Source organism: Leptonotus elevatus, chromosome 13 (genome assembly GCF_054856555.1).
Source record: "Leptonotus elevatus isolate MCC_2025b chromosome 13, RoL_Lele_1.0, whole genome shotgun sequence".
Classification (NCBI taxonomy): domain Eukaryota; kingdom Metazoa; phylum Chordata; class Actinopteri; order Syngnathiformes; family Syngnathidae; genus Leptonotus; species Leptonotus elevatus.
Window position 1 is genome coordinate 10,971,382 of NC_141251.1, and position 25,183 is coordinate 10,996,564.

Below are 25,183 nucleotides of genomic sequence, written 5' to 3' on the forward strand. Positions count from 1 at the left end.
AGGACAACCGGTTACTGCAACATATCCAGCTCAGCGAGTACTGACTCATATGATTCCTCCCACCTTCCTGGCCACTCGTCTTAAGAAAGTGAAGCTGACCACAAACTGATGAAAGGTTTTGAGCCAAGAGCCTCGTCGGTCACACGCACGCCCCTCTGGAAGCGGACAATTATAGAGTGCACACACATGAAATGAAATTGTCATGTAATTTTAATGAAATGATCTTTGCAAATCTGGAAGGCCATGAAAAAAGACTTTCATTTATTTTTTATCTTTTTGTCAAGTCCCTCATAAATATTTAAGACTTGTGTGGCTGGCCACTGTATTTAAACTTTGTTGGTTTCGCCAGCAGCGACAGTGGTCACACAACACCCCCTCCCCACCCCAGTTGGCTTCACGGGGACTCCTCACAGCTGGACTGGGACAGATGCGCAGAATTCCTTTGGTGCTGCCTGGGATCCGCTGAGTATCAACTCCAACGTGTGACATATGGCGTTAGCTTGTTTTCTAAATTTCTACTGTGGCCGAGAGCTACCAGTGTACACACGCACCAATAAAAAACACGTTAGTAATTCATGGCTTCATTCTTAACAATATTTCAATTTCAACATATATATATATATATATATATATATATATATATATATATATATATATATATATATATATAGTCATGTTTTTGCCTCATTGTATCTTCTTTTGAATTTTCAAATTCATTTTGATCACTTTTAACTCATTCACTGCCATTGACGGCTATAAACATCAAAAATTCATTTGAACTATTTCTATTACTTTAACATTCTCCCCCCCCCCCCCCACACACACACTTTTGTTAACAAGAGTAGAATAAATAAATAAGTAACTAATAAATAAGTAAAATTTGTGATTTATCGTAAGTTAACTAGTGAAGTCATGCGATTAATCACAATAAAAAAAATGAATCGCCTGTTGAGATGATTATTAAAAATTAGGGGCGTCAGGTGATAATTTTTTTTGTTTTTACTTCAATAGTTAACTCACAATTAATCACAACTTTTATATCTGTTCTAAATGTACAATAAAAAAAATCTAGGTTGTCATACTCTTGTTAAAAAAAGTAGAATTTTTTTTTAAACTAATAGAAATAGTTTAAATTATTTTTTGACGTTTATAACCGTCAACGGCAGTGAATGAGTTAAGGTTAAACACAAGCTATTTGTGAACGTAACCACACTTAATGAGAAATTGAAGCCTAATTTCTCTTTTTTTCTCAATTTGTTTTGGTACTTGTACAACAAAACCATGCATCTACAAGTACTTTACCAAGACAGAAATTTAACCTGAAGTCAGTTGCTTTGTTTCCCACTGCTTTTCTTTTCATAAATTCACAGACAATTCAAGTACAAACGTGTCCCCCTTGTCACAGTCACATCTCAAGAAGCAATGCGAAAAGGGTGAACTAATTTGCAATGTCAACATTTAATGTCTTCCTGTAACTCTGCATTAATAGGACACAATTCTTGTGTGTGAAGTCCACCAGTAGACGCGTTCACATTAGGAAGTAACATTCACTAAAAGCTTCTAAATAGAGCAGTAAGCATTTGTCAAATAAAGCCACCCAAATTCGAAAAGGTCGACGAACGTTCATAGGCCCAATTCATGTGCTACAACCACACAAAAAGTGACCTGGCTGAGAAGTAATGAAGAACCAATACACAAGTCGATTTTTCAGATAATTGTGCTTTATTAGAGTGTTTATTTTTCTCACAACTTTTTACTTCCCACATTTTGAAAACAGATATATGCAGGCCTACATGTAATATAGGCTCTTTACATTTTCAACGTCTGATGATGACGATTTGATGTAGAAAAAGACAAATACAGCTGATATAAAAAGTCTACACACCCCTGTTCAAACACAATTTTTTGTGATTTAAAAAAAATGAAATCTTTCAAGAGAGTAAGTAAAAATAAGCAACTCAGTTGATGTTGCGCACGCCCCCTTATAACCGAGGATGTGGCTGTTCCAATTAACCAGTCACATTCTGACTGATGTTGTTGCGCATTGCATGTTAGTCATTGGAATTGCTGTGCAGGCACAACCGAGATGTTTGGAAGTGCAGGTCACGTCACGGCACACGTCCAATGGAGTCCCGATTCACTGGACGCAACCCGCACAGGAACCCATGAATTGTGTTGTAAGAAATGACAACAAAAATGTCAAGAAATGATTACTAGAAATGTATTTAGGGTAAATTAGAGACACTTCAAATGGTGGCAGGTGTATGCTGACTCCCATTTGTTTGAATATTAATTCAGAACATAGTCACAAGCCCAATTATAAAGAGGGTGTGCACACTTCTGCAACTCCTTAGTGCACGCAAGTTACGAGAGTATTTTAAGATAAAGGGGGAAGTGAGATGTGGAATTGTGTAGCAGGGCTTGCTGGATTGGCCCTCTCATGCAAATGTCACCCCCTCCCCTGGTCCCAGTCAAGCGTGGGGCCTCGTTGCGGGCCACAGCTGCTTCCCGCTTCTGCTAAATCACACTGCGACTGTCTGGAACGATGCTGTCACATCACAACCCCGGTGCTGAGTAGTTCTCCAAAGACAGGCGTGGTGCTTCGAACCCTGTCCCTGGTGTCGGGATGAATGTTTTGTCTTAACCCCTTCAGACCCATATTCGCATGTCTAAACCAATAAAACGCATACTTTGGATGATGTCAACATCTCTAGTTCATGATTGGATCTTACATAACCAATCACAGTCGCAAGCTGATTTGCATGATGTTCATGTTAAAAATGTTGCATATAAGTTTACAGCACGTTGCAGCCATATGATCCTGGCATATAACAACAAAAAAGATGAGATAACGACTAAAAAACATTTTCATGTTGTTCTTATGTGGGGGGAAAAAAAGAGTCAAAATCAGCACAAATAAAAAAAAATTGCCCAGCAGAAAAAATGAGAGTCTGAAGGGTCTCCTGTTCTGAATAGAAAATTGCCATTCATTTCATGCAATTTTAAGGGAACCTGTGATATTGGGATATACAGGTCATTGTTTTTTGGGGGAAATTTTATGTAACAAAAGTCTAAAGAAAAGTATCACTAATAATTACTATTCTTAAATATTGTTTTTTTTTCTGCTGACAAATTTCTGCTCCACACTTCAATCCATTTACCAGTAATGTAGTGAAGATGAGTGGGATGAATATTTACTTTGCAAGTCCCGTAAATTTTTTACTTTTTACTTTTAGGTTAAGGAGTACTGTACTGCTATAGTTAAAAAAAAAAATCATTAAATAAAAAAAAAATAAGTTAGTGTGGAGCCCTGGAAACCCCAAAAAATTAATGCTCAAATTTCAATTTCTGGAAAACAAAATAATTCAACATTATTTCTGCTTATATAAAATATCCTTTATTGATATTTAGTAAGCCTCAAAACGCTTGAATCTTGTGACAAAACAATTCTAATTTGACAGAAATGAAAGAAATTTCCAGTACATTTTCTTCGCCTTTGCCTTTCAGCAGCAGTCATGTTTTTGCCATGAAACACTTTTAATACAGTTGAACAGGAGGAGTGGCAACTATTCTATTGACAAAACACCAATCACTGTAATAAATACAAAAAAACAAATGTGTAAGTAAAAGTAATATAAATAAGATGAGGGCTGTTATAAAATGAACTTGATGAAGAGTTGCATTATCTACAATGACATTATTTGATCGATTGTACAGATAATTACGGTAGCTTGCATTTCCATCAGTGGTCACGCCTGTAAATACACAGATGTTTTTTTTTCTTTAGTCAAAAACAAAAAAAAAAATAAAGTTGCTGCTCGGTTATCAGGAAAAAAAATGTTCCATACATACACACAATGAACATAAGCACATTTACATACTGTAAGATGTGATGCTGTTTATAGGCACATTTTGCCATTTTTGTCTTTACTGAACTTTTTTTTTTTTACACAAGTTTAAAATTTTCTAATGAGATTCAGATGGCGGATTCAACAAACATGCACACTGTATAAAATCCCACTTTCACACATCATTTATGCACTTCTAGGCAATTATTTTAAATGTGTGCATGTGTGTGTTGGGGTCATCAGTAGCGATGCTCCCCCCGTGTAATGTGCGAAGAGAACTCATATCGGTCTTGACTGCGATGGCCACAGAGATTGCATTCAAAGGGGTCTCTGAAGCCGTGGCAGCCCATGTGTATGGTGTACATGACGTGATCCAGGAAGAGGACGCGGCAATGTTCACACCTGTACGCCCTCACCTGCTCGCCGTCCGCCGTCATCACCTTGAAGCCCTCCGACGCCATCTCCATGCTCGCCCGTATGGCCTCGTACTGTCGCTGCTGCTCCTCCTTCACGCGGGGCAGCGCGCCGTTCCGCACCCCCGAAGTGATGTGGTTGGTCAGGTAGATGAGGCCGGGGGCCGCCCCACCCGCTCGGTCGCCGCTGTTGCTCTCCGTGTCGGTGGAGTCTTGGCCGCTGTGGCTCGGAGAGCCGTCCTTCTCGCTGGAGGCGGATTTGGACTTGGAGAGCAGAAGCAGGTTCTCGGCCGCGCTGTCCTTGGCTGACAGGCCGTGGCCTGTTCCCGATTGGGCCTCTGGGGCCGCCTTGTGCAGCTGGTAGATGGAGCCCATGCCCACGTCAGAAGACGAGGCCGGCGAGGGCTGGACCAGGGGCCGGAGCGACTCTGCCCCAAGGTAGCTGATGGCGCTGTTGATGGCCTGGTCGATGACGTGGGGCTGAATCAGCTCGCCTGGTGCTGCATCGTAGGAGAGGTCTGACAGGCGCTTTTCACCTGAGGAAACAAACACACGCACGTTGCTTGTCACAGACGCAAAATAATATCACCTACATACTGTGACAGCACATCTTGAGCTAAGTTATTGTTGTGAGTGTTGTTTTAGTCATTCTCTCACATTAGCATTCCATTCCGTTTTAATAGCACGGCAAAAAGTTTAAACTCATTGTGCGTCAGGTTCAAACTCTTGTGAGAATGAGTCTGGGTCTGTTCAGTGTCTGAGCAAGTCTGAAATGACTTTTCATGAGCTGCTACCATTTAACAGCAAGCAAAGGTGCAAAAATAGTAGCGCTTTCGATGAGCTAGCAGTGGGTTATGCTAATATTACTTCTTAAAGCACATGTGATATTTAGATAAAAAATAATAGCAATTCATAAACAATTTACAAACCTATCATGAAGCTAAATTTATTGTAAATGTATTGACACAAAGGAAGCAGATTTCAGCCCTTACCCACAAACTTCTGTGGCATAGTGCTCTTACGCTTAGCTACATTATTAGCTAGCCTGTCTAGCACCAAGGCTCTGTCAGATCCCATCTGGCTTAAGTCTTCCCTCTGTTCATTCTGGCTGCTTTCTTCCTTTACTACTGGAAAGCAAGACAGAGAAGGAGGTTTTAGAGTCAAAATAGTTACCGATGGTTGAAAAGTGATGTGGACTACTAGTGTAGGAGGACTGCTTTGTTTAGTTTTAGTTTTCTGCTGACTTCTGCACTATTTTCATGAACGTCCCTTTACTTATGATACACTACACAGATAATATATAGAGGTCTCAGTTTCAGCTCACGTTTACACTTAGGCTGTGATGTATGGAAAGACGCACAAGTTCAAGGTCCATCAGTACTGTATAACCTACGTAGGGTGACCAGAAGTCCCGGTTTAACAGGGACAGTCCTGCATTTGAGCCTTGTGTCGCAAGTTGCGGCGGATTTCGTCACTTCCATTGTTTTGTCCAACTTTTATGCAGGTTTCATCCCGGTGTGCTGTTTTTTTTTTTTTGTTTGTTTTTGAGAAAGCCGATTTTGGGGGGCCGTGTATTTATAATTCACACAGTTATTATAGCAATTCATATAATAAAAAACGATAACAATTATTTTAACTGTTAAATTCCTTCCTATTTACTTTCACATTCATGTTTGCATCCTACGAGAACCACTTCCTGCTTCCGTGTCCAAAAATTCCAAAATGTTACAATGAGGGACCGTGAGGTTGGATAACAGTGAGTGCCTGTTAACCAAGATAGCATTTAGCATAGTAATTGTAATAATTAGTAATACACAACTGTGGGTCAACAGATTGACTAGCAATTTAAAAAATATATATTTCTTGGTGAGAATGTATTGTATATTTGATTTTAGCGAAATTGTAGTGTCTAGGTTTTTAATTTGGAAAAAAATGTGGTCCCCATATATATATATATGCAGTACAACCTGACCTATTGCTGTTTCTATACTGTGATGTGCTGATTAAATGAAATGAAATAGTTAATCAATATTAATAGTAATATAGCATATAATAGAGAAAGGGAATGCATACACGAGGCACCAACCTGTGTAAATGCTGTTCTGCAGGCCCATGCACTGGAGGTAGTTGTGACATCGCTCTTTGTGCTCCTCCAGAGAGCTGCGCTGCTTGTAACTCCGCCCACAGTAAGCACACTTGTGGGGTTTTCCAACTAAAATAAATCAACAACAAACAAAACATTTGATCAACCACAGCGATAAAAACAAACGGATTCTGGCTTGTCTTTCTAATTTTCATGATACAGTAGAAAGTGATCGAGTCTAAAATGGGAAATGTCCTCATTGGGAGAGCTTTATGAATTGTCATTTTAAACAATTCATTATAGACATTAAATTTTTCATGGATGCTATATCTGCTGTCTTTTTCAAGTACCAAATGCTAAAAATATATATATACCAGGAAACCCTGAGTATTCTAAATTTTGCATGTTTCATTTATTTTTATTAAATACAGGTAGACTAATAAACACGTTTTATTTTATTACATCTTTACTATACTATGGACTTTTATGTTAAGCATAAACCACAAAGTCAAATTTGTAGTGACTGACGATAATTGCAGAAAATGCCCAAACATATAAATATATATATATATATATATTGTAAGCCTATATTAGGGATATTTGATAGGATTTTTCAAAAAGCAAATATTCAGCTCTTGAGTAGTCACCGATACCAAGTATCGATACCACTAGTACTTTGTATACATTTAAATCCCCCCCACCCCCCGAAAAAACTATGACATATAATTTAAAAACTTGACCTATATATCACAATAAAGCATTTTTTCATAAAATTGCAAGATATAAATGGTAATTTTCAATTGTCTTTTTTCATTTGTTCATAAAATACATATTTTGCATAGAACGCCCAAATAAATTTAAATAAATAAATAAATTCTTAAATGGCATGAAATTAATGAATATTATTCTGATCACTTTAAATTTTCTAGTTCTTCAAAACTGCAGATTACCGAGGTTTGGAAAAAAAGTTACTTTTAATTACCATAAAAGTAAATGAGTTGACTCCTCTGAATAACTATATTGGAATTTGGAAGCTATGGTGCAGTTTCTAGAATAAAATGTGAATGTTCATTTTCCTTTTGCGTTACTCACCAGAGTGTGTGCGCAGGTGTCCGGTGAGCGCATCCCTCCTGCGACAGGCGTAGCTGCAAAGGTGACACTTGAAAGGTTTCTCTCCAGAGTGGAGCTTGATGTGCCGCAGCAGGTTGCCCTTCTGGGTGAAAGAAGCGCCGCATTGGCTGCACTGGAAGGGACGTTCTCCTGAGAGCAAGAACACAACACGCAAAATACTGTCAAGTGGCTGCTGAAGCAATGAGCAACAAAAGTAGTACACATGTTTTTATTTTATTTTCACTAGGACTTGAGCGCGGGCTGAAAGAGTAAGCGGGAATGTGGGGTCACTTTACAAACATTGGAGGAAGGAGAACAAGTGAGATAATGGAGCGGCTCAGGGGGCGGACTGTGTGGGGGTGTTCCACAGTGGCGCCCCATCTCCCCATGCTCCCCCTGCCCCATCAACTCCCGGTGCTCTGATCGAACAAGAGCCTCTCAGACTCAGCCTGGCAGTTCCGTAATGCACCATTGCCTGGGTCAATTTGATCTGAAAATCTCATTTTTTTCCTCTTCTTCATCTCTAAAATAAGAGCAGCACATCACAATGCAAATTCAGCCTCATTTGAATAAAGTGAAGGAAACACTTTGTGTTGAGAGCCAGTCTTCCTGATCAGCGCTCCTGGAATAAACCAATATCCAGCCTCCCCGAGTGTTGTGGCATTCTGTGAGAACCTTTTAATGTGGCTTTTTTTCAAAGCCTCCACCTCAATAAAATAAGAGTCACCAGTGAAGCAGCAAAAGTATCAAAAAGGGGAAATTCATTAAAAATGCATTTCAGGAGCAAAGACTCAACCACAGAATATTTTCTATTCAAATAGGAGGCACTTCATTATATCCTTTATTGTACTTTCATTTACATTAGTCTACTGTTCCTTTATTCCATTTTGAGTGTCATTAGTTTCTACAGCATGACAGTTAAGTGCCTTTTTCAGAAATGTTCCCCACCACTGGGTTGGGTTCATTATGATAGAATATCAATTCACAATTTTTGAAAAACTTTTAATAGCTAGATATATTTGTGACTGCACAGAGATCCCATTTAATTGCCGCATGGGGAGACTTTCTTTTTTCTTTTTTGCTCAACTGGGGAAAGTTTTTTTTTGTTTAGATTATTTTCACTGCTTGATTGCACAACAATGTCATAAATTGCTGTTTACTTGTCACGTGATGTTAGTCGGTTCTTTTTTTGAGCATGCTAATGGTGATTTCATACATGATAGGACATATCTGCATTCACACAACCAAACTACAATTATTATCAGTATCATTATCGTTTGTACAAATGCACAAAAAGACACAAGCCAAGTTCTAGAGTGACTTTCATGCCAAAAAAGTAAGAAGACGCCCGTTTTAATGTTTTCATTCGAGAAGTCTTCTAAACATTAGACCAGGGGTGTCAAACTCATAATAGGTCAGGAGGAAAATATACTACCAAGTGGGCCGGATTGGTAAAATATGATATATAACATAAAAACAATTGCCATCAATTATACACAGATTTTTGCTATTTGTGGGCCAGCACTCAATTACGGAACTCAACTGTAATCATATTTTTCCCAAAAATAACACAAATGGAAATGGATGTTTTAAATTGACCTGTTTTGCATATATATTGTTCCCAGAATGCATTGTGTGGCGCAGTTAATGAAGTTACAGGACGTTAACATTTTTAAACAAACCGTAACTTTTGGTTGTGTGTAAAAAAATGACATCCAGGACGAAGTTGCATTGCTCAGCTGAGGACTGCTTTTGAAATGACGAATTTATATGTTTTGATCGCGGCTGGCTGATTAATTGGTCCGACTTTACTTTAATTTTTTTACTTTACAAAATCAACTCATGGGCCGGATTAACCAATTAGCCAAACTATGCTTCACTTATGAGTGTATTGCACTAGAGTCAGTGTTAAAATTTTTACTCAAACTACACTATACTCCCGTAAATGGTACTTCACTTATATAATGTTACAAGGATTTTCATTTTGTCAACTGATGACAGGGTATCAGGAGCGGCTGGTGGTCCAGTAACTTGTTCAAGGATGCTTTAACATTGTCACATTGGCCTTGGGATGGAATCCATGCTCTCGGGTTCGGGAGACAACTACTCTACCACTGAGCCATGCCGCCCACAACAAAAACAACTGGATGCATCGCTACCGAAATGTCAACAGCGCAAGCAGCAAGTTTCTCCTTCGCCGGAAATGAGGGTGTGGTCAATTTAACACTCAAGGTAGTGCTATTCAGGTTACACCCAACACTCAAGCAAATGCACTCTGACAGTGTTAAAATAACAGCTGCTTACTGCATAAATTTTACACTGACCGATTTGCTGTGTACTAACATTGAACATGGGTACATATGGAGGTCGTGATGTATTGCAGGTGGCTTACCAGTGTGGCTTCGCTTGTGAACCATCAACACATTGGGGCCAATACAAACTATCCCGCAGATATCGCACTTGAGCTTCCCGTTGGACAGCCGGATGCCGCCGGCCGAGGAGAAGAACTTGGCTTCGGGACTCGGCTGTGAGCCGTTCACCTTGGCCCCCGAGGCATCGATCACGCGCAAGTCTTCCGCGCACTCCTCCTCCTCCTCCTCCGTGCCATTCATGTCACAGGACAGCCCATTCTCCTCATCACTGCGAGCCTCAACTTTAATGTTACAGGCTGGAAAAGAGGGCAGGGGGAGGGGAAGGGCCACGGTTTAGAAGAAGAGCAAGATTCTGTCATGATGTATAGAACGAGAGATGGGCAGTCGAGTAGTGTGAAGTGATATTGGTTTGTGTTACATATGAAAAGATAAAGCTACCGTTTGTCACCTTTACCTGGTCTGGGAACGTTCGACTTGTTCTCTCTGTTATAAGATCAGAATTCAGAATCAGTGTGAATAGACGGAACTGTAAGTTGCGGAACACTGCATTTACTTTCCATTGTAAAAGGGACCCCATTCCATTTCCTTTCTGCATTGTCCCATATGGAATTCAGATAATCCCAGATTCCAATAAGACCCCATGAGCGATCTGTGGTTAAAAGATAATATGAATCAAATGTCTGCCCACGTGATTACATTAGGAGCAGATCTTTTTGGGATTTGTCCTGTCATCGCAAGCCTGCCATCATCTAAATACATTGATTCAGGAAGTACACAAACACCAAAACAATAGCAAATCGGAACTATGGCAACAATTTGGAGGTGTATGATGTGGACCGCCTGCCGAGGCTATCTCCATGGCAACAAGACAATATGTTTTGGCGTGGCGGCTGGGATGTCCTATTATCACCGCCTCTCGTGTGACGTCCATGGTGCGCTGCGGATGAGCTCACCTTGTAAAGGCTGTATGGCTGCTAGACAAGGTATTTGGGTTGTCACAACCACCCCCCCCCCCCCCCCCACAATCTTATTGATAATTTAATCCAAAATTTTGTAAATCTGTAACTTTGTCTGTAACTTTGTGTACTTTTGCTGCTGCCTGCTGTTGGCCAGGTCTCTCTTGAGGTTTTTAATATCAACAGGACCAACCTGGTTAAATAAAGGTTAAAAAAAAATAGTTTTCCAGGTTCATATTGTGCCCCCTTAATCCATTAAGGCCTGAAGCGCCTGGCAAAGCATGCCAATAAAATCTATGGGTGACTTCAGAAACACTCTAGAAAACTTGAAGTTTTCCTGGAAATTCAACAATATTGTTAATGCCCGAAGCAGATAGAAACATAATTCCAAAAATATACACCTGTGGCATTCCCACAAACCGAAGTTTATTAGTATAAACCTTCAATAATTTTCTTTAAATCAACAACATTCATACAAAGAAAACCAATAAAACAAACAAAATAATGTGTGAATAATACTGACTTTTCACTCATATTTTTTGTTTGAATTATTGTATATTATTTATTATTTTATTTCCTTGTGTGAAGTTTAATGATTAAAAACATATATAATAATGTGTGAACCCCATACATAAATAGCCATTTTCACCACACGTGAGACCACTGACATTTTGGGCCCAGCCCGAGAGTGTTGGCTCGGGTCACCGTAAATATTGGTTTTAATAGTGAGGTGCGGCCGGCGTTCTTCAGTAAAAATGTAACAAGAGTGTAGCATCTGCGGGTATATCTCCCTTCAACACTGGGGCGCCATTGTAATAACCTCGGGGAATTGAGTATTAATTCGTCCTCCATTCCGTTTCAAAGCCGCCGAAATCTTAGACATCGTCATCGTCTACAAAGATATGTCTTAACAATATATTATTGTCAACTGGTTCCACTAGTTCAAAGTCCTCAGCGCGTCGTCGATCACTACAGTCGTTTATTTCATAACTCCCGCGAATTTGCGTCAGCCATGAATGAGCAAATAAAATTCCAGGAAATGCTGCGATGCCCAGGTCACCCTCACGTGTATATTCTGACGCATTTCATCCACTAAGAGACTGAGAATTGGCCAAAACAAAACAAAATGATGTATCCGCTTTAAAGGTAGAAAAGCGCAACAGTGCTCCCGGCTCTAGTGGTAGAAACGCGGTAATGCGCTCCCTGCCAAAATGGGTTAAAGGAGCAGAGCTAGAGCCTTATTTTTTTCATTGCCCCTTGCTTTTGTCTTTTTTTTTCTTTTTCTTTTTTATACATCTAAGGAACTCAAAGGCGACCTGCCAGGCTTCCCATTCCGTCTCCTACTGTTGGTCATTGTTGTTTTTATGTTTCTTAGACAGGAGGAGTTGCAATTTTAGGGGTCAATAAATGAATCAGAATCGGAATCTAAATCTCAAGATGTGATGCCCTTGAGCAAGGAGCTATTCTCACCCCAAGTGCCTTGACCATTAAATGGGAAACTAAAAACCAGTGTGCAACCGAAATTGTCATGACTACGGTTGTCTACGTACTTCCGTACTTCTGACTGTGCTTCTTTCTTTCATCTGCTTTAGAAGAAAAAAGAAGAAGAAGAAGACAAAAAGTGGCTGTTTCTCATATGAAGACCGTAGAGTGCGGCCTTTCTAAGAGCATACTTGAGAATGTTCTTCTTTAAAATGTGATTCTCTTTTTAAATTGGAATGGCTGTGCTAAGTTAAAATACCTTCTTAGAAAGCTTTGTAACAAAAAGCGTATTGTGCTCCATTAATCATATGTATTTACAGTGAAAACTTCTTAAATGATAAAAATATACACATTTGAATATTTACCTCACTCAACACTCGTCATTTCAGCAATTGAACATTCCATGTGATCATTCGGTACTGAGGATGTCAAGTAGATGAGATCATCGCACACCATCATACTTTGGTGAAACAAATGACAGCGAGATAAACAGGAAACAGAGACACAGGAAGTAGTGTGAAACGAAGGACGACAGCGGTGACAGCGTATGATAAACATACACGCAAGTTTTCATCTTCGTTTCAATCAGGCACAATCTGCAAATTCGTACATTTGTGCGCGCAGGATGACAAACTCCCAGAGCCATCCTTTTTTTATCCGTGTTCCCAGAAAAGAGAAGTCCCCCATTGCATATATGAGCAAACTTCTCCTTCTTCTTTCCCACCCAAAAACTCGCTTTAGAGAATTGGCAGACTGATCATGCAAGCTGCGGTTTGCGTGTCATGTTCACAGCCTGATTTCCCCACGCTTGTGCTTTAACAAGCGAAGAGGAAGAAGTAGACATCGTGAAACAGTTTGGAATCCATGGAAAAAGGGGAAGCTTCAGAAAGAGGGCCTGTCTAACTGAAATAGCAAGAATTATGGAGAAGTGACAGAAAGGGAAGCTTGGGAAAGGAATTGTAAAACAACGTGCAACTGAAACAGGTTGACTTTTCTTTTTCTTTTCACGCTGCTGTTTGCTTGACCCTCGCGTTTTTACGCAGAGAACACGTATTGTTATTTCAACTCCTTCAACTTTTGTTGTCTGCAGGAAGTTGCTCTCAAATTTGGTAGTCTTCTGATGAGTAGAAAAGACAAAAGCAAAGGGGGCAATTTATGATGTTGCTGTAAATTTCATTAGTAGGCAGTCATTTTTTGTTTGGAGGGATTCAAACAAAAAGAAAATCAGGAGTCACATTCATGTAATGATGTGTTTTATTTATATATCTGAAACATTTTGACTGGGATATTTCACTTTCACTTTCTCAATCCATTCAAGTAGCAAGCCTAATAATGTCAATACATCTGTTCACAATTCCAGCTGATTAATAACAAACTCCAATAATATTATTGATCTGCGTTGCTACTGTAACAATTGCTTATGCAGTAATTAGGGCCGGGTATTTGTTCTAATTTCCTCAATTTATTCGATTTTGATTCACAAGAGTTCAGTACGATTCAATTCTGATTTTTTTTTTCCAATTCAATTTGATTCACTTGAATTCAATCCGACATTGATTAATTATGGAACATCAATTCTTCTTAAATGTCAAGGACATAATAAGAAAGGCAGTAATTGGTTAAATGGTTTAGTTTATTAATGAAATTAACATGGGTTATAATCAATTAAATGTTATACAAACATTGATATCAGCAAGGATGAGATGAAAATATTTTCATAATTCTAATTCAATAATTATAAATATAAATTAAAAACAATTCTTAAGTGCAATAAGTCAGGTCTATCATAAATTTAAGAAAATACTTTTGAATTCATGTGAACAGTACATTTCATGAAAACAGATACAAAAATATGGCCTTTAAAATTCTATTTTCTTATGATTTGATAGGGAAAAGGAGATATTAAAATAATTAATTCATGGTTTTATGAATCGATATCAGGCTCAAAAATGAAAATTAATTTGATATCAATTGTTCTTTTTCTTTTAAAACCCAGCCCTAATTAAAGCTATGGTGGAATTACGTTTGCTAATAAGCTCAAAAGTGTCCTTTAATACCTCCAATTTTTGTTGTTGTCTTTAAATCATCTAAATCGCTATTTTTTTGAAAAAGACAACAATTAAAATTCTTGACAAAAACCCCAAATTCTTCCAATTCTTCTTTAATACGTTTGTGTTGTAGCCATTGCGTGTGAGCGGCCAATTGAGCTCACTGGAGCAGACAGAAGGGAACCGTGAACGTCGGACTGCGCCCAACTGCTCATGGGACATGAGGAAGTTGCAAACGAACCGGGAATAGGAAGAAGACTTTTGACTTCATATCATGTTCGTCTCAGTCACATATCCTGATTTGCTTGTTTTGGGAAGCTCGTGTCACAAAGCCATCGTAGACAAACAAAGCACATCGCAATAAAAAACGCTGGTGTGTTGATGTGGATAAACGCTATCCTTGATTTGCAAACAAAGGAGAAGCAGGTCCGGTGGCAGAAGTAATTGGCACATTTTGGTGTTGATAGATAGCAGATATGGGAAGTTAGATAGCAAGTGTTCTTGTCTGCTGTGTGGAAACACACAACTGAGCCTGCCGGGGGTTCCTGTTACAAGGCTGTGTGCAAGGTAGCGGAATCGTGTGCTCAACTACAGCACTGGCACATCCAAAAGACAAATAGCGCACTTTTTACCTTTAAACTTGAGGTTTTACATCAAAATATGTGAACAATATCTCCCTGTGTACTTTGCATATCAGGTCGCTTCTTTTCAACTTTGGACACAAATTCATTCAGTGCTGATCAAATAGGATCCAATATGTTAATTAGCCCTAAATTACATAAGCAAATTTTTTTTTTATTAACACCTGATTAATGCTGAAAATGCCAATAAAAAACAAGTTTATTATTTAATATATTATTTATATATTTATAATTATTTATAATGTTATTTAAGATTGAGAAAAACTTTTGTGTTTTATTCTGCTCAATGTCAACCAGCCGCCCTAGATTAATTGTGATATAAATGTTGCGCGTGTGCAGGTGTGCAATGATCCTCTCAAGCAAGTTGGCCTTGTTCCTGAACTCTTTTATCTCCCAGAGTGTTGAAACTGCCTGACGGCAACTTGATTCTGAGGAAACTCTTACACATCCTATTTCAGTTTCCTCTCGCTTTTCATTTCTCATTGCGTGCTGCTAATCTTTGCCGTTATCTGGAGGAGTGGAAAAACACAGATCGGAGAGACGTCTGTCCTTGCGTCATGATGAATGTAAACTGAATGTCATTTTTGATTGAACATCTATCCATGTTCTACTGCTTATCCAGTCAGTGTCAATAATATGTCAATAATTATTGTCAATAATATGCCTTGTTCAAAGCCCCACAAAAATTCCACATTTTAAAAACATTTGCTCTATATTGCTACTGCGACCATTTTAGGTAAATATACAGCACAGATGGGAACTCCCAAGCATCCTTAGCTTCACCGTGATATTCCCTGGCTTGATGTTGACACGTTCAAATCAAGGCCACATTAGCTATTCCTTAAGATTTTGCTTGTTAATTACATGCCATGGATCAGAAGTAGTTTTTTTTTATTTAATTTTTTTTGCCAATGACCTAAATGCATCCATTCCACTCTTTTTAGACACTGTAATTGATCCTGGGGTTTAGAAGCTGCAAATATTTCTCACTTGATGTGCAGAGGGTTATGTTGGGGAAGAAAAATATATGTAACTCTTTTGAAGCTGACATGAGTTTAATTTAATTGCTGCTTTGGGATTGATTACATTACTGATCAATCCTTTATAAGGCACACAGTGAAATATATGGAAATTTAAATAAAATAATTGGAACATATATATATATTAGGCATTATGGATTGGGTTAATATCTAGTTAATTTAAATATCCTTTACCGCCACAATTTTTTTAAAACGCTCGATTAGCGTCCGCCCCTTGCACTGTACGGTCTCAATGTCCAACATTAAATGCCATCTACTGGTAGAAAAATGACCTCAACACATATCAATGTCTCACACGTTTTTTTTTTCTTTCTTTTTTTACAGTGCAGTACAACTTTTTAATTTTAACTTAAAAAAAACTTTATGAATTACTATGAAATTACTTTATCAATGAACTAAAAGATACGACCATATTTGTAATATGTTAGCATGTTTTTCCACTTTTATGTTACCAAGAGTATGAAAAACTGGGGGGAAAAAATATTGGATTAATGTATTAAATAAATATACTAAAATACATCAAAGGTTTAAAGGAACTTTTGTATAAAGTATATCATCAGTTGAGATCAACTCTACTATTCATTTTTGTATTTGTGTGTTAGTTTTTCAGTGAGATTTGACAAATAGGCAGATTTAAAGTGACTTCGGAAATGTTAAATACAATTTTAAATGATCCCATAGATTATTATTTTTTTAAGTAATTAAGGTGCTCTCAAAGTTGGAAGGCTAAGTTTTATGTTGTAACCTCTCTTTTTTTGCCTGTGTTCAAAAGAAGCATCACATCAGAAGTTTACGAAATGTATGGATGATATCAGCCGGTAGAGAGGGTTAGCAGATGTGTTCTTGAGGGGCCAAGCGAGGGGGCGACAAGGGAGCAAAGGTGCACTCATGAGAAGTTGCCTTCATTTGCATGTGACACACTTTTTCCACTTTTATGTTACCAAGAGTATGAAAAACTGGGGGGGAAAAATATTGTACTTTTTATTTTATTATACATTTAAACCAGATATATAATGTGTGATTTATTTGCAAATAATCATGAGTTAATTATTGAAGTCATGCGATTAATTACAATAAAAAAATTAATTGACTGACACCCATAATATATATATATATATATATATATATATATATATATATATATATATATATATATATATATATATATATATATATATATATATATATATATATATATATATATATATATATGATGCTTAATACCACTAATACTTTGACACATGAAATTTCCTTCAGAAAACAATGAACGATGACAGACAATTTTAAAGAAAGCCCTATATCTCCCAATATAGCAGTTTTCCTTAAATTTGCATGAATTTATTTTTTATTTTTTATGTGGTCATAAAATATATACTTTGTATGGAACAGCCAACAAAATCAATGTAATTAAATAAGTAAAAAATCTTAATGGGCATCCTTCATGCCTTATGTTTGATCGTAAAACGGCCACAAGAGAGCGACTGATGCTGGAATCAGCTGTACCGATACCTTGAAATAAACGCCACAAAAGAAGGCCAGAGTTGAGAACCCGGTAACCTCAGAACTGTGAGGCGAGAAATGATACCCACTCGCCCACCATGCTGCCCAAATAACCTCAGTTAAGAAAATTGGACAAAACCCACGCAAGCACGATAGGATCACGCAAACCGATTTGTGTGAGACGCAGCTTGGTTATACCTTTATCCCCTCTGTTGTGCTGTTGGTGGGCGGAGCTTGCTGACAGGTCCTCTGGGACAGCCATGGGCTCCTCTGCCTCCTCGGCCGCTTCGTTGGCAGGGGGGCTGTCTCGGCCTGGTGTGACAACATCAGAAAGAGCCCGTCACTCACTAACGCCTCGCTCGGACTCACATGACCTTCGTGGTGGTTTGAAAGCTGCTTGTTGTACGTTACTGCTCAATCACGCAGCAGTCTCTTACCTGGCATTGGGGCCATTTCCTGGTCCTCCTCTGTCTCCATGCGGTGCAAGTACTCTAATGGGGGGGACAGATTGAGATGTAAAAGTATGTACATTTAATCAAGAGTAGGCAGAGGAAACATTACACAAAGCCGGAGCGGGGTAAAGGGGGCACTCTCGCTATGTCACCTCGCTGAGATCACTGTCGCCCACATTACTTGGCAAAGAATTACAGACAATTTCATTACAAGTCTGACAGAGTCTGAGATCAGAGAGTGGCCCGGCTTGAGCTGATGGGCCCGCCGATATCACGCGGGCGTGCCGGGAACAGCCTTTCACACCACATTTGTTATTTATTGTTAATTTCCTGCCACGTAATCGTCTAAAAAATGCAAAGTGACCGCGGCAAAATTAAGCAGAAAATTAACTGGCCCCAGGTCACTGAGGATGCGGGTGCTTGCCGTGCTCAGCTGATCAACGCTCATGTTCTCTCTAATTTACTGAACACGCATGGCTGAGTCCGCAGCCTCGGCACCAGACGCGGTCGCATTCACGACCCAAAAGAGGAGCAATAAGACGAGGCGAGGCAAGGGTGTCAGTCAGATTGACACCGCGGCAGTGGAATAGATTGCAATCGAGGGGAAGAAGTCAAGAGAGCAAATGCAACAGGAAGGTGGAAAGAAAAGTTTTCTTTAGGGATGGACTGTCAGAAAGGCTGGGGGGGAACGAAAGTTTTGTTCCGTCTCGTTCGTTTCCTGTGTGTCTCCTTATGAGGCATTTCAACATACGTTACTGAGGATAAGTCAGTACTCTTGTTGTGAGTAATCCATCCATCATCTACCGCTTATCCGGGTTGTGGGGCAGCAGCTTTAGCAGGGAAGTGCAGACTTCCCTCTCCCCAGCCACTTCAGCCAGCCGAGAGACATAGTCTCTCCAGCATGCCCTGGGTCGTCCCCGGGGCCTCGTCCTCCGGGGACATGCCCGGAACACCTCTCCAGGGAGGCGTCCAGAAGGCATCCAAGCCAGATGCCCGAGCCACCTCAACTGGTTCCTCTCAACGCGGAGGAGTAACGAGTAATACCACATATATCTCTGTGGTTCATATATGTTTGTAGCTCACATAACATCAGCGTGTTTAATTGCCTCGTGTACATTTGCCGTGCGCTTAATTGCCTCGTTAACGTCATCAAACTGTGATGCTAAAAATAGAACGGTGCCGTGACGGCCCTCGCAGACGCTATTTAGAGCTCACTACATTATATTTGTAATGTGGCTTTTTCGTTTCCCTTTGGGTTTTATCTATACTAATTCCTATACAGAGCAAATTAAAAGCATGGATTTCAAAACAAGATATTATTCAACATTATACACTAAGCAGCTTGAGGAATTCTTAACATGGTAGATATTACTAAATTACTTGAAGCCCTATTGCAGGGGTGGTCAAGTTCGGTCCTCAAGAGCCACTATCCAGCCTGTTTTCCATGTTTCCCTCAACTAACTCACCTGACTCATAATCAGGATCGTCACCAGGCTTCTGCAAAGCTTGCTGATGAGCTGATCATTTGATTCAAGGGTTGAAGGTGGGAGACATGGAAAACAGGCTGGATAGTGGCTCTCGAGGACCGAACTTGGCCACCCCCGACCTATTTAAATTGTATTGAATTGAATTCTTGGCACTTCACTGTATTCCTTAAAAATAAGTTGTACAACCACATATTTTGATTGGGACGTGTTTTTTCTGGCCACTGGATTATTTGTTTCATCTTTTTTATGGATAAAAACAAAACAATTTTTTTTTGTGCTCTATGCAAAATTACTTTTATGAGAAAATTGAAAAAATATAATTGCCCTGAATTTTCTTCAATTTTAAGAAAATGTGCTGTTGTTGGGATATATTTGTAGTAAAAAAAAAAAAAGATCTGTCATTGTTTTTGGGGAAATTCTATTCAAATATCATAAGTACTAATGGTATCGGCATTTGGTATCGGTATCGGCAAGTGCTGAAGACTTGAGCATCGGTGAGAGTCTAAAAAAAGCGGTATCGAACATCCCTAGCTTTCTTTATTGGCAGTGAGTCCAAGGGTGCTCCTTCGGCCAGGGCTGAATATCTGAGGAGTCACCAGCGCTCGTGGCCCCATTAATAATGGATGGCCCTCAAGCCTGAAGCAGATGGGCCCGGCAGCTTCGGCCCGAGCTCCGCCACTTCAAGAAGCCCTCGCTGGCGCCGCTGCCCGGTCCAAGCAGCCACACAGGGAGAAGTGAAGCTCCTGAAAATAGCGAAACAAACCCCAGGGAGAAGGGGAAGCTACAGTGGTGCCTTCCTGTTTCACTAACAGATGGCTCCACACATTTGGAACAAATAGTGGGAAGCAACCGGGCCCGCGTGTCGCAACACCGCAGCGCGTTTTGCGGAGTCAAGTCAGGAGCTTGTGCAGACACCCGAGTGTTAAGAGGAGGAAGGGGGGCAAAGGTCACTGGTGCAGATGATTTCCTGGGTGTTGCGTGCGCCACCCGTCCTGGGCAGACGGTGCGAGAGGGAATCACGGTTGGTGTGTTGGCGGGGGCCACGTTCAGCCAAAACCTACTTGCAAAGACGTCCGGAAAGTATGGCGCGCACTCGGTAGTCAGGAAGTCTGTGCGTGTGCGTGTGTGTGGGTGCGCGTGTGCTGGAAAAGTTTTGGTCTGAGTATCAGTGAGGAGAGGCAGGAAGAGGCTTGTGGGTTGACACGGGGTTTGCGTGCGTCTATACATGAGTTTTTATGTGCTGGTGGAAAGGGTGCAGGGGGGGGAGGGGCGTGGGAGGTGTTCATCCTCTCATAGAGAGGTGCAAAACAGCTACGCCAGCAAGAAGGGTGGAGATGAGAAAGAGCAAAACCGTTAACAGATACCAAGGACCACACCAGTGAATTCTGGATACCCGAAAAGACGCTCACAAACAGTCGTGTGTGCGCGCGTGTGTGTATTTGCACGTGTGTGTTTCTATGATAGCAAATCAACTGCAAGGATTGTAATGCTGTACTCACAACATTAAAGGCACACCTGCACATGTTTTTTTAAAAGTCAATAATTCCAAGAGCTAATCAAGGTCAACTTCTATTGATATTCTCAGCAAAGTTATTCATTTAAAAATGTTTAGAATTGCAATGCATCATATTGAGATGTATGAAATAAGGTAACCAGAATTGCCACACTTCTTTCTGCAGTAATAAACATACACCTACTGTATGTACCTCTCTCAAATTATATTTAAAAGTAAATATTATTTTCAAAGTCAACATTTTTGGTACAGTTCTCATATTGGATCTTATTGGGTTGCGCACATTTATCAAATGATGCGTCGGATGGCCGTATTATCATCACTGGTAGAAATGATCAATGAAATGACATAATAAATAGAAAAGTACACACACGCACATGTGCACACCTTTACAATACTATCAGCACAGTATATTGAATGTTATTATTTAATTTATATTTGTATTTAATTAATTTTAATAAAATGATGAGGCATAAATAGTATTAATCAACCAATTAGTTTGAAAAATATGTAAAATAAATTAAAGGTTCATATATATATATATATAATTTTTTTGAAAACAATACTAAAATATAAATACATCAAAGGTTTAAAGGAACTTTTGTATAAAAAAATATCATCAGTTGAGATCAAATCTACTATTCATTTTTGTATTTGTGTGTTAGTTTTTCAGTGAGATTTGACAAATAGGCAGATTTAAAGTGACTTTGGAAATGTTAAATACAATTTTAAATGATCCCATAGATTATTATTTTTTTAAGTAATTAAGGTGCTCTCAAAGTTGGAAGGCTAAGTTTTATGTTGTAACCTCTCTTTTTTTGCCTGTGTTCAAAAGGAGCATCACATCAGAAGTTTACGAAATGTATGGATGATATCAGCCGGTAGAGAGGGTTAGCAGATGTGTTCTTGAGGGGCCAAGCGAGGGGGCGACAAGGGAGCAAAGGCGCACTGGTGAGAAGTTGCCTTCATTTGCATGTGACACACTTGACTAGTCTGCTATTCAGACAGTACGATCATTTTAATAACTGCCTGTCTTGCACTGGCTGCTCCTCTCCTACTTCTCCTTCTTCGGACAGCACACACCAGGCACACATTTGCAGCACTTCTGCTTCTTTCTATCAAAAAAGTCATTTGCGCAGGTGTGTTTCCGAGTTTTAAATAGACGGAAAACTGAAAAAAAAAATTTGGGAAGTGTTGCTTTTGTGTCGGATATTTGCTTGAGTAAATTGTAGTATTATAAACTTCATTTTATTATTGTTTGCTTTATTTAAAATATGTATTCAAATTCAACACAATTTTTTATATTTTGTCAAATTGATCCATAAAGTCATCATTGGCAAAATGACCACGTATTTATCTACTGTACTCCATTTTAAAATTTAAAAAGCAGAACACATGAACAGTCCTGGGTGTTTTGAGATGGGGTTTTCATTTTCTTTTTTTCTTTTTGAATAAAAGCAATATTAAAAAACTTTGCCCTTTCTGTAAATAGTTCATGTGTGCACTGTTTTTCTTCCTGTTTAACAATTTAAACAGCTTCATAAGAATGTGAAACAAGCTTAGACGTGCAGGAAATGATCACGTATTATTTATCCAAGGATCATCTTTAAGAGTCATGGTAAGGTTCCCGTTTAAGCCGTACTCATCTATTTTCAACTTCACACCTTATTTATGTGAGAAAAAAAAGTTCCTAAAAAAAAATTCATTCGTAAATTAATTTGAAAGGCTTCAATTGTGCGCTCTACATCCCTTGCAACAGGTGATTACAACAGAAATTGAAAAACAGATGATGTCTGAAAAATACCAACAAAACATTTCTTAATTAAACATTTTAAAAATATGGATCCATATTTTTCCCAAAAATAAAAAAAATCCTCATGGAAAATGTGAAATACTCCAAACATTCCTCTAATTTATGTGAATCTTGTGTAAGAAATGAGTCGGGGGGGAAAAAAGGTGTCAATTGCAGTGTTTAGTGGAGTGCAGCGTGTTGGTACGACAGAGAAAAGCGACGCTTGTGAGCCGGGATGAGATGATGCACCTGCAGCCAAACTCTGCTGGAGTCTTTTCCAGCAGGTGCATACATACCACCTAAACCAAAAAAACCTCCGCAGCATCTCACCGTGCCCGTGTCGAGCTCTTGCCTCATCCTCCAACTGTCACTGAGCGAAAAGTTAGTGTAAGCCACTTTACCTGCTATTCCTTGAGTTTGCAGTATGAAGTTCTTCCAACTGTCCCCGGCTCCATGTGCAGAAGGTCGCAGAGCGGCGGCCCCGTGGAGCTGCGCCCTCAGTCCCTCCCCTCTCCACTGCACTTCCTCGTTCCAACCCAACATGACTACACTGTCCTCCACTGAGGCATTTTGCTTGCTTTTATCCGCAGGCCCGGTGCGTGGCGGGGCGTCTTGGCACTTGCTTTGTGCCGTGCCAATAAAAGCTGACACCCAGTAGACCATTACTGGCAGCCATGCATGAGATGGGATGAGGCGCGCGCAAGAAGAGTGGACCGTTCATTGTTTATTTATTTCATTCTCACAGAGGATGCTGATGGAGGAGGGAGGGGAGCGTGTGGGGTGGGGGGTTGGAGGGGGACCCCTTCACTTGCATATTGGACAGCTCCCCTCCTGTCACCTATGCTGGCACGCTGAGACAGCCCATGAAATTAACACAGTTTTCTTGACATTTAATGACTTCGAGTGTTTCTTTTCTCTTCTGTAGCAGGTCAACGTTACTACAGAACCTTTTGACATCATCAGGCGGCCATATTGGTATACTTTGTGTATCTAAGGCTGTTTAAGCATTTATTCAATATCCTTGATATACAATTTAAGGTCTGTTTACTGTACTAGTACGGTCTTTATTCTTAACTCATTCACTGCCATTGACGGCTATAGATGTCAAAAATGTATTTGAACTATTTCTATGAGTTTAGCATTTTCTCCACTTTTGTTAACAAGAGTATGAAAACATAGAATTTTTTTAATTGTACATTTAGAACAGATATAACATTTGTGATTAAATCGTGAGTTAACTAGTAAAGTCACGTGATTCATTACACTTAAAAAATGTAAAAAAAAATGTCAGGCAATTCATTTTTTTAATTGGAATTAATCACATGACCTCAATAGTAAAAACATGTTCAAATTAATTTTTTGTTGTCTACAGCCGTCAATGGCAGTGAATGAGTTTTAATAGAAAGACAATTCAGCGCCCTGCTACAACAACAGGAACTATAGAATGGCAGATACTTATCACATTATATAGATCCCTTTATAGCACGTTTCCTTTAATTTACTTTAATTTAATGGCAATTTTATAGGCCCGATACATATACTTAGTATTGCTACTCCCCTATCTACTTATTAGTAACTCAATGACAACTAGATAACCAATGCATCACCCTGATAGAACTGCTGTGACTGATACTACTATATGGCAGTTGCTCGTTAGTAAATCTACCGCATTTTGTTGTGTTTTTATCTGTTCATTTTTCCTTTCGGACAATCATTGCGACAATTTTCAACATACAGTTTACACACCCGAAAAGAAAAAAGGGCTGACGGGATGAAGTCGAAGCTGAAGCTTATTAATTCCTGCGCCCAGAATTCAAACTAGTTTTTTTTTTCAAAACTACAAGTTAAAGCTGCACTGTGGAGTTTAAAAAGGTAATAGTAACGTTTTTTTCAATGCCCAAATGAGTACAAAGAGCCCTGCCTTTTTGACACTGCACCTATCAGCTTTTCTATGTTTTCAATATTTCCCACAAGCAACGCAGGCGTTTCAAACGATTAGCTAATCAGCAAACTCTGCATGACGTCTGATAAGGATCCTCAGCTGCGTTGGCTGGGGAGAGACGGGAAAACAGGCTGTACAGGGGGTACTAGAGGACCCGGCCTGAGAACCAGTGTAGTAAAATGCATTTTTAAAGGTGTTAATTGTATATGAAAACTAATGACATTATCACATTCATGATAGATAAAAATGTTAAGTGTTTACTGCTGAAAATTGGAAAATTAGAACAGTATCCCTTTCAGTTATACAATTTCACAATAGAAATGACAAAGTTGTCCTACTTGTGTGTACAGTTGTTATGCAGTAATGGAAGAGAGTAGTGGGAGAAATATTAAGAGTAAAAAGTAGTTAGTATGAATGCACTGAACTGTCTAACTAGTGAGGACTGCCATGATCGGTGTTTTGTTTGATTCGGTTTTGGTCGCATTTGAGTTGTTTTCCTTTTGT

The 25,183-nt window shown here is 39.3% G+C and overlaps 1 protein-coding gene across 5 annotated transcripts; it reads right to left on the reverse strand.

The window, feature by feature from the left end:
• Positions 1–1,882: 1,882 nt before the first annotated feature.
• ikzf1 (IKAROS family zinc finger 1 (Ikaros)) lies at positions 1,883–23,445 on the reverse strand. Of its 5 annotated transcripts, none has more exons than XM_086093626.1 (8): positions 23,139–23,445; positions 17,931–17,984; positions 17,692–17,805; positions 9,847–10,122; positions 7,437–7,604; positions 6,348–6,473; positions 5,254–5,388; positions 1,883–4,797 (listed from the first exon to the last, which is right to left on the reverse strand). In XM_086093626.1, the coding sequence occupies exons 1-8, from the start codon at positions 23,398–23,400 to the stop codon at positions 4,088–4,090; spliced, it is 1,845 nt and encodes a 614-aa protein (XP_085949752.1). In that variant the 5' UTR covers positions 23,401–23,445; the 3' UTR covers positions 1,883–4,087. The 5 variants fall into 5 exon arrangements, with proteins under 5 accessions (XP_085949752.1, XP_085949748.1, XP_085949749.1 ...); XM_086093622.1 differs by having other exon boundaries at positions 5,254–5,385; positions 23,139–23,361; XM_086093623.1 differs by lacking the exon at positions 5,254–5,388 and having other exon boundaries at positions 23,139–23,362.
• Positions 23,446–25,183: the final 1,738 nt, after the last annotated feature.